At 34.3% G+C, this 9936-nt stretch overlaps 1 protein-coding gene across 1 annotated transcript; it reads right to left on the reverse strand.

The window, feature by feature from the left end:
• Nucleotides 1–832: 832 nt before the first annotated feature.
• LOC110873639 (electron transfer flavoprotein subunit alpha, mitochondrial) lies at nt 833–9136 on the reverse strand. The gene is made up of 8 exons (XM_022122613.2): nt 8979–9136; nt 7056–7241; nt 5739–5950; nt 4913–5076; nt 3800–3952; nt 3584–3636; nt 1388–1528; nt 833–1054 (listed from the first exon to the last, which is right to left on the reverse strand). Exons 1-8 carry the CDS (start codon nt 9048–9050, stop codon nt 977–979), a joined length of 1059 nt encoding a protein of 352 aa, XP_021978305.1. The 5' UTR covers nt 9051–9136; the 3' UTR covers nt 833–976.
• Nucleotides 9137–9936: the final 800 nt, after the last annotated feature.

Consider the following 9936-nt stretch of genomic DNA (forward strand, 5'->3'; position numbering starts at 1 on the left):
ACGAGAAAAATAACTTTCCACAAAGAACTCAAACCTCAACCAATATTGGTGTGGGAAGTAGCAGTAGATTTAAAGGATGTATGAGTTAAGCATTAAAAAAGAATTATATTTAGTAAAGGTGTTAAATGGGTTAAACGGTATAAAATAATCTTGTTGATCTTGAAACGAACAAAATTACTTATATATAAATTAGGAGAATAAGGTTGTCTTATACATGAACTGTTCAATTACATTCATATTTCTTTTGTTGATATTACATGTTCTCATAATAGTTCTTTTATATTAGTTTTTATTGGTCAATAAAATCATCCATTTGGTATCAATAAAAGCTAATATGAAAGAACCAACATGAAAGCATGTAGTACTACCAAAAGACGCATGGATGCAATTGAAATTGGACAGTCCGTGTGCGACAACTTTATTCTCCTAATTAATATACATGTAACTAATGCTCTATATACAAGTTCCCTATGCACATTTTGGCCCCCATATGCTTTCCCACTCAAGCGCCACACATTTTAATGTTGTACCATCACACATCTTTTTTCTATATCTAGTGGCGTTTGATGAGTCAGCTTAAGCTCTATTTTACACCGAGTCGAATTTGAGCTTTACAAATAGAGCTCTAAATGAGCCGAGCTTGAGCTCAGTTTAAGCTTTCGTCAAATGTTGGGTTATGTTGCATATCATATCACTTTCATTTTTCTTAACAACGTCAATGTGACTTTTTCATGACCCAGAACTCAGACCCGTCTATTTTACCACCTCTAAACCAACCCAATTTATTCGAAGGCAATAAACAAGCGCGTGTGTAGACAAGTGGACCTATCGATGATAGAAAAGAAGGGACAACTTTCATTGCAAGAAGAGATACAGGTCGTTCGTTCATGCATCCAATGCAAAACTAGGTTATAGAGAATTGGAATAAAACGTATTTCAGTATGTCATAAAAATCAATTTAGAATGTTGAACGGACTTATTTTTTTTCCGGGAGCTTCTCTAACAACTCGGGGATTATTTCGAAAAGATCACCTACAAGTCCATAATCTGCGACCTGCATTTCAAGAGTGTATTAGAACAAAGGGTCGATTTCATATATATATATATATATATATCCTTTAAATTTCATAATATCGTAGTTACCCTTTCAAAAGACTAAAAACACCATATTGACCCGTTTCATAATGTATAATAATAAATAAATGAAGAGCACATTATAAGTAACTAATTTTACTTAACTTACTATGAAATGGGTAATTACATATTTTTAATGTTTTCAAAAAGTTAATATGTACATATGTATGAAATTATTTGTAAAACGAAATATGAATTGAAATCACAAGAATAAGAATAATTATTGAATGAAAGGAAGGGTTAAGATCATGACCTGAAAAATTGGTGCATCGGCATCTTTGTTTACTGCAACAATAACTTTTGAATCTCTCATGCCAGCTATGTGTTGGATGGCCCCAGAGACGCCGAAAGCCATATAAAGTTCTGGAGCAACAATCTTGCCCGTTTGACCGACCTGACATAAACGGGTCGGTAAGATAACTAGACAAAACACGTTTGGGGAAAAACGGGAGTGTTGACCTGAGACCTATTTTGTCCGAATTTTAATTCTTTTTTTTTGTATAAGTAAATAGTATGTTATATATCTAATATTGTAAATGAATGATTTGGCCACGGGTACTTAAGTTCCACCTATGGTGGGCCCGGGTGAGTTTTCCCCTCCAGGTCTCAAGTTCGATCTGGGTGATAGGGGTTTCTCATTGAGGGGTTTAATCGGGGATCTATTGTGCGAGGGGGCTCTCTAGCGCAGACCCGGTTAAGACAACGTATGCTAGACCTCCTGACATTCGCAAATAATTCACACCTTTCAAAAAAAAGATATTTAATTACCTAATATATAATAAAAAAACAGTTAATTACGTTTTTCGTCCCTGTGGTTTGTCAAAAATCACTATTTCAGTCAATTAGTTTAAAAATTGCCAAAACAATCCCTGTGGCTTCACTTTCGTAACTATTACAATCCACCCTCACTGGTACTGTTTTGGCATTTGTTAGAACTAATGGACTGTAATTACTTTTTAACAAACCACGGGGACGAAAAACATAACTAACTCTTTATTTATTTTAATTTTACATTTAATAACAGGGGCATTATGGTCATTTCAAATAACATAACAGACAAACAGGTTGACGTTAGTGTGGGTGGGCTGTAATAATTACGAAAGTGAAACCACAGGGACTGTTTTGGCAATTTTTAAACTAATGGACTGAAAAACGTAATTAACTCTATTAACAATCTAGAAGGTTGTTGCATTAGAGATAAAATGTTTGGTACGGTTTGAAACAGGTTGCGCCAGGTTGACTGAAACAACTTTGTCCAAATGTTTTAAACTTTTATACAAGTATTTAGGTGTTAAATCATCATCATCACACTCAGTAAATCCCACCAATAGCAAAGCAAAGGTAGGGTCTGAGGAGGGTAAAATGTAGACAGCCTTAACTCTACCCCGTAGGAATAGAGAGGCTGCTTCCAATGAGACCCCCGGCTCGATAGTAGTTTTGCATCAAGTCTTGGACATAAGGCACATAACACTCAGCAATCGGGACAGACCGATTAGTGCATGTACCCTTTTGTCTTTCAGCTATCAACGCCACCACATGGTGCATGATTAACCATCCTCAACTTTTAACGTTATTTTCACAAAATTAGTAAAATAACTTTAACACCTAAGTATTTAGGTGTTAAATAATAAATATAAAACATCTAGCATACTAAATAGACAATTTAGGAGTCTATAGGCATTTAAATGCATAATTGGGATATGGCGAATGTGCCACACCGGGTTGGGCCCAAAACACTTATTGTCTATTTTTTCAAAATAACATATAAATGAATAGTGTTTTAAATGTCTAACAGATTGAATAAAAAAATTAGAAGATTGTACGCATCAAAGATACACTTTTGGTAGGGGTTTGAAAAGGGTGAGGTCAAGTTGACCTAAAAACTTTTTCTACAATCCTTAAAACTCTTATACAATTAGCATGTTAAATACCTTATATTTTGTAGTATGTATGTAATAAAGAAACACTTTTGCTACAAGTCAAGCGGGTTTGACCCAAAACACTTTATCTACTCCATTTTAATTTCTATACAAGTGATTATTGTGTTAGATATCTAGTATTTAAAATAAATGATTTAAGAGGTTGTATGTATTAAAGACACATTTTTGATACGGGACTATATAAGCCAGGTTGGATTGACCCAAAACACCATTTCATTAAATATTTAACTTACGTGATTAGCGTGTTAAATATCGAATAGTTTAAATAAGCAATTTACGAGGTTGTTGCATTAAAAATAACTTCGGTCGACTTTTGCCCCGTGCAACCCATTGGACATGTTTCTTTTTAACTAGTTTTTTCTTAGTCAACCCATTTCACCTATAAGAGTCAATATGGGTTACAATGCCACCTACTTACCATGTAGATTAACATGACATAAAGTTATTCAGCTAAATTCTCTTGCAATATTTGGAAAGAAAAGAATAAAAAAAACACTATTGAGCGTTACCTGGAGGTCATTAGGCACGTATCCCGCATCAACAGCAGCACGAGTAGCACCAACTACACAAACAAACAACAGTAGTAAAGTATTAGACAATATGTGTATTATATATAATATTAGAGTGTAATTATGTTTATTATATATACAATACTCCTTGTAATCATACATTATTTACAACAATACTACAATATACGATATGGAAATATGAACGAGAATATAAACCTGCAGCACCAAGTTTTTCAGCGAGTTTCTCAATTAACTTAAAATTTTCAGCACTTTTGAGAGCTCGCCCCCCTGTAATAACAACACGAGCACTTCCAAGATCCGGGCGTTCTGAATCTTGAGTGGTTTGTTTCACATGTCTAGAATTCCAATCTATCAAAACATATAACCAACATAATATTATTAGCAACGCCCATAAAGACTCTGATTGAGTTGAGACGCAAAACAGGCGGTTGGGTAACTGGTCAAAGTGGGTCGGGTCGAACCATCACACTTCTTTTTCTTTTTTAAATGCTTATTACAAATAACTAATGCTTAAATGTGATAATGTCAACTGTAAATGAACCGAATGTCGTGTTCCTTTATGTTCGTTCGTTTAAACCTAAACGAACAGTTCATGAACGTAAACGAACATAAACAAACAAACTTAAATGAAATCATGTAACAAACACAGATAAACATAACTGAACAAAAATAAACGAACACAAATGAGCATAATTGACCAATCAAAAACGTATATAAAGTAGTTTTTATATAAATTAGTGACCAATGAGGATAAATTTCATGGGAAAGCCCAATTATATTTGTATAAAAAATTAGAAAGCCCGTTTTATGTTTATAATCATATAAATAATTACTTACATATTTATTAAATTTAAACGAACATAAACAGACCTTCATGAACTTAAATGAACGAACAAAAGGTGTGTTTATGTTTGTTCGTTTAACTAAATGAACAAAAAAATTGTTCATGTTCGTTCGTTTATTAAATAAACAAACATAAACTAACTTCCCGCCGAACAAGTTCACGAACAGTTCATGAACGTTCGGTTCGTTTATAGGCCTACACAGTATGGTCAAAAAAAACCTATTTAGTCATTAAACTTAGGAATATATTCCATTTTGGTCAATACTGTGTGACCGTCTAAAAAAGTACGTTATTATATCAATCTGTTTAACCCGTTGCCTTTATAGTAGACTTGTTATATTATACATGTTTGACCCGTTATCAACAAACAGACAACAGGAACTGACCCATTTAATGCGAGTTATAATCCTTACAACTAAATATATTTTACTATGTCTCTATTTAAAGGTAATTACTTAACACACCTTCACTAAATGTCGATAAATCAACCTGGTGTATTGGCACAGGATTGGTTTTAGAATCCGCTGAAGTTGAGCCCACTGGAAACGAGGTTGACCTAACGGTCAACATGCAAGGATCTGAACCAGTGTAACGGATCGTAGATAGAGCATTGCCAGCATATATTGGCCTGCCACGGAAAAAAATTAAAAAAAAAAAGAAAAACATACTAGTAATTAGGGAACGTAAAACACATAACAAAATTCCTTTAATGTTACTTCAAGCGGGTTGGGTAAAGAATCACAGCAAGTTTTTAGTTCGGAGTCGCATTTTTTGTTCATTTCTTATAAAATTTTAATGCTTTGAATATGATACAATAACAGTCGAAACTATACATACTATAAATATACTATTTTGTCACATCAGCCAACTTTGGCGTTAACCAACTTTAGCCCCTCAACTTTAATAATGACATGTTTAGCCCCTCAACTTTGGTAATGAATGACATGTTTAGCCCCTCAACTTTAATAATAAACAACTTTAGCCCCTCAACTTTAATCATGACATGTTTAGCCCCTCAACTTTAACAATGACATGTTTTGCCCCTTAACTAAAACATTAAACAACCTTAACTCTCAAGATTTGCTTATTTTGATCTACATTTCGAACCCGTGTGGAGCGTGAGTCGTAACCCACTATTTATTTAAGAAAAAGCGATTTGTATGCGTTAAAAATACACATGTGGAAACTGTTTGACCAGTTCCCTATTTAGCTATTTTTTGTTGGACCCGTATGAGATTCAAACTGCTTAACCAAAATGAACTAATTTACAAACTAAGTTGTGATGAATACCTCACAAACGTATTAGATTCTGATATGTCGATGACATCAGTAATTGGTGAGACGTCAAGAAGGGCAGCGGCACGAGGTAAAATATTTTTCCCAAAAGAATTTGAAGCAGCAATTATATGTGAGTATTCGCCTTTTTGCTGCACTAAATGGACCAATTTGGCCCATGGTTCTGCTAAAGGGTTTTTAAATTTATCAGAATCGGCCACTAGCACCTGAACAAGTAACCGACAAAATTTAGAACATCACATCTTCGGGTGAAGTGAAAATAAAAGAATTTCCCACATCACACTATAAATGATCATATTGATCTAAATAAAATATTTAGAGGTGACAATTTTGACCCGTTTACTTATAATCTGATCGTTTTGGGCCATATTCTTCGTTTTAAAAAGCGATAGGCGCACAAAAGCGACGAGGGCTAAAATTGAGGCCCAAAGCGCAAAAGCGGTGGGCTTTTCGTACCCGAGACGCAAGGTGATTATATAATTTTTTTGTATATCCCATAGGTTTTAGCTTCCTTTACCCAAAATATAGTTACAAATAAGGTTTTTATACCATTTTACCTACATGTACAAGCCAAAAAAACCCAAGGTACATCATTTTTCTGCATAAAAACGCCTCAGGCCAAAAGGCCCCAATAAACCCTAAAATCTGCGCAGCGCTTCTTGTATGGGGGTCGGTTCGTTTCGGTCAAATCAAAATATTCAGTTAAAAGAGAAACAATCAAGTGAGTTGAACGGGTCAAATGGGTTAAGCTCACCAAAGTTCATTTTTTGATGTAATATGCAATACACCTCCAAATCGTTTCTATTCAAAAGTTCGTTCGGATTATTATTATAGCTATATGACATTTGTTTATAAATTTTTATAAAGTTAAGGGACTTAATCATGCAAAAAAAATAACATTTTTATTATTTTTAAAAAAGTTAAAGTATTTAATCATGCAAAGAAACAGTTGTTTGCTAAAAACAATATCCATAGACTTTACGTTAAATTTTAAAGTTTTTTAGTCTTGCGATAATGACTTCCATAGACTTACGTGCAGATTTAGCAAAATCCGGTATGACTTTTTTCAGCAATTGCCCTAAACATATTGTTGTTTATGTGATCAAAATTAGCACAATAATTATTTAGAGAAGACGGACAAAGAAGTGTTTGTGGGTTAACCTAGACCGACCTGTTTCAACCAGTACTAAAATACGATTCTTTTCAACCTGACCCGTTTTGACCCGTTACCCAACCGTCTCACCACCTCAAAATAAAATCAACAAATAAGTGGAACATTACGGTAAAAAATTCCCTACTTATATGAAGTACCTGAGAAACTGAAGGATGACACGAAGCGGCCTTTGCAGCAGCCTCTTGTAAAGTGGGGCCCGCACCAGCCAATAGCAAAGATAGAGAGCTGTCTTTAGATAACAACTTTCCAGCAGCTTCAATTGAACTTAAAGAACTGGCAGTGAGTGAACCACCTTCATGTTCTGCTATCACTAATGTTCCAAGCTATTACAAAAACCGAAAAGAAGCAAGAGTGTATAAAAATCATAAATAAATGAATAATAGGGATGCAAATGAAAATATCAAAAAAGTGAGGAGATTGCCTCTTTAAGATCTTTTATTTATTTTTTTCTCAATAGCGTAAAGGAAATCATGATTCTTTGCTTGTTCAAACAGTTGATCTGCTTATTGCGTTTCTTAGTTTTCAGACGAAGAAAAGTGTTGGTGTGAATCTGTTTATTTTATAGTGGTGGTGTAATAAGTTGATTTCAATAAGAATTTTTCCCAAATTGCTATTTTCAAACCGATTAATCTCGACGGATTCAAAATTACAAGTTGAGCATTCATATTGGAATCCTCATCCATATAATTTAGCTAAAAAAACACCTTTATCCCCAAAATCTGTTCACCCTTTAAAAAACGTCTCGCATCCGATTCCCCATATTTATCTCTATTCATCTAAATAACACTTCTTTATTATGTTTCCTATTTTTTTCCTCTCAAAAAAAAAATATACGGAGTAAATAGTGATTCCCTAAATCATTATTCACTCCCTATTTTAGGAAATCGGATGGAGTGCAAAAATGATGAAAACCTTAAATTTTTCCTTAAATTATAGGGGTGGGGATGATTTAGGGATTTCAATGTGAATGATATAAGTTGTTTTTAATAAACCGATTATAAGCATGAGCATAAGTTGCTTAAATAAAATAAGGATGATATCTCATTTAACTACATAGAACACTAATAACATAAGATCAAAGATATATAGGCTCATGCTCACTCTCTGTTTCTAAGACTTCCTACTTAATTAGCCTTTGCATTCACCAACAGAGCACCTAACTTTTCATGTTATTTTTTAGTTCCACACATCTGGAACCAGCCTCTCTATTCCTATGGGGTAGAGGTAAGGTTGTCTACATCTTACCCTGTTCAGACCCTACCTTTTCTTTGCTATTGGTGGGATTTACTGAGTATGATGATGGTGAATCATAAAACTAAAAACTTTAAATAACACTTCTTTAGGTTTGACACCATGTCATATTCGGCTTACGATTAACTTGCAGTAAGTTCAACTAAACACATTCCAACTTTAGTTTACAAACATCAAATCACATGCTCCCACAAAATAACTTCAAATTCCTTTTTAAATTCCTCAAACCTCAAAATTAATCATTCCAATGCCCCCAACCCTTTTATCTTGAACAACACTTTGAATCTACACCATACAATTATTATTTTTTTATTTTTTTGCAGAAAATGTTTTTCACATTATAATGATTAAATCTTAGAAACCCACAACCAACCCTTACAATAAAGTGACCGGTGTGGCGAAGCTTGAGATTTCCGACCGGGGGTCGAAAACGTATATACCAAAATATTTCTATAAAACCAGGGGGTCAAAAACGTATATACCCAAAAATTTTTATACGAAAACTATATACTCCCCACTATTTAACGAAAAATTCGGGGGTCGGCCGCCCCTCCCGCCCCTATTATACGCCCATGCCGGTAAACGGGCAACAAGCTGAGCCGCAACCCCTTTTTGAATACCAAAACCGATTATTCAACATTATAAACCAGATTGCAGGTTCCCCTTTTATCTTTAACAAGACAGGATTATATTAAAATTTAGAGCATATTTGAAACAACAATCAAGATCAACAAAGTTGACTAGCAAAACTCAACAATCAATGGGTGAAGAATGAAAAGACCCAATTGGGTAAGAAGATGAGTGCTTACGTGTCTGCAAGATGCGATTGAACGACGACGAGAATGAGCGATGAGGTATGTGAGAGAAGTGGGTTTGAACATGGTGCTGCGAGTAGTTGCGTTGGACTCTGGGACTGTAGAGGCGTATAAAACCAACCCATTTCATTTCATTTCATAAATTAATTAATGTCAAAATCGGGTGGCATTTGATCTTATCGGTTCTTTACATGTGTTCGATGATGAGGATGATTCAAAACAACACCACTCTTTGTGTTTTGTTGGCTATTATTATTTTATAGAAAAAAAAAAATGATAAATACGAAGTCATGTCGCTCATGAGTTGTGTTATGTAGGCTTGTTAATAACTCGAATAGAGCTCGGGTTAGGTTAGCTTAAGCGTAAAACTAAGTTTGTTTAAGATTAAAGGGTATGGTTTGGCCCATCCTCACGGGATGAGCCTCCACGTAGGCGGCTCGTGAGGGATGGGCCTCCTTCATAATTTTTAATTTTTTTTTTTTTTTTTTTTTTTTTTTTTTTTTGAGGGGGGATGGAGGATGGGGCTACCCCACCTCATTATTTTATAATTTTCTAAGTTTTACTTTATTAACTTAATAAAAACTTTATAAAAATTCACAAATACAACATAAATAAATTCATTTCTTAACATAAAAAAAATTTACATTTCCTCTTCATCCGAAGAAGAGCCGGACCACCAAGGATTAGATGCCATTGTGGATGAAGATATATTTTTTTTTATAAAAGATTGGTATAAAAATGGGAGTGTTTTTTTATAAAAATGGATGAGAATGGGAGAAGAATGGGTGAAATATTGAAGAAATGGTATAAAGAATGGGTATATATTTAAACTGAAAAAGGTTTTTTTTTTTTTTTTTTAAACTAGCCGTTATTAACGGCTATATGCTTCAAAGGTGGCCTGGCGAGCCCGGCTTGGGTTTGCTGGTGAGGACGGGTGGGATGGAGGGGGGCG

This window comes from Helianthus annuus, chromosome 8 (assembly GCF_002127325.2).
Source record: "Helianthus annuus cultivar XRQ/B chromosome 8, HanXRQr2.0-SUNRISE, whole genome shotgun sequence".
NCBI lineage: Eukaryota > Viridiplantae > Streptophyta > Magnoliopsida > Asterales > Asteraceae > Helianthus > Helianthus annuus.

What these genes read in the sequence shown, in the direction of transcription:
- LOC110873639 (XM_022122613.2), bottom strand. Translation starts at nt 9,050, where the DNA reads ATGTTCAAACCCACTTCTCTCACATACCTCATCGCTCATTCTCGTCGT. An exon ending in ACGTGCCTAATGACCTCCAG is followed by an intron (nt 1,529 to 3,583) that starts GTAACGCTCAAT and finishes CGTTTATGTCAG; the next exon opens with GTCGGTCAAACGGGCAAGAT. An exon ending in CCGATGCACCAATTTTTCAG is followed by an intron (nt 1,055 to 1,387) that starts GTCATGATCTTA and finishes CTTGAAATGCAG; the next exon opens with GTCGCAGATTATGGACTTGT.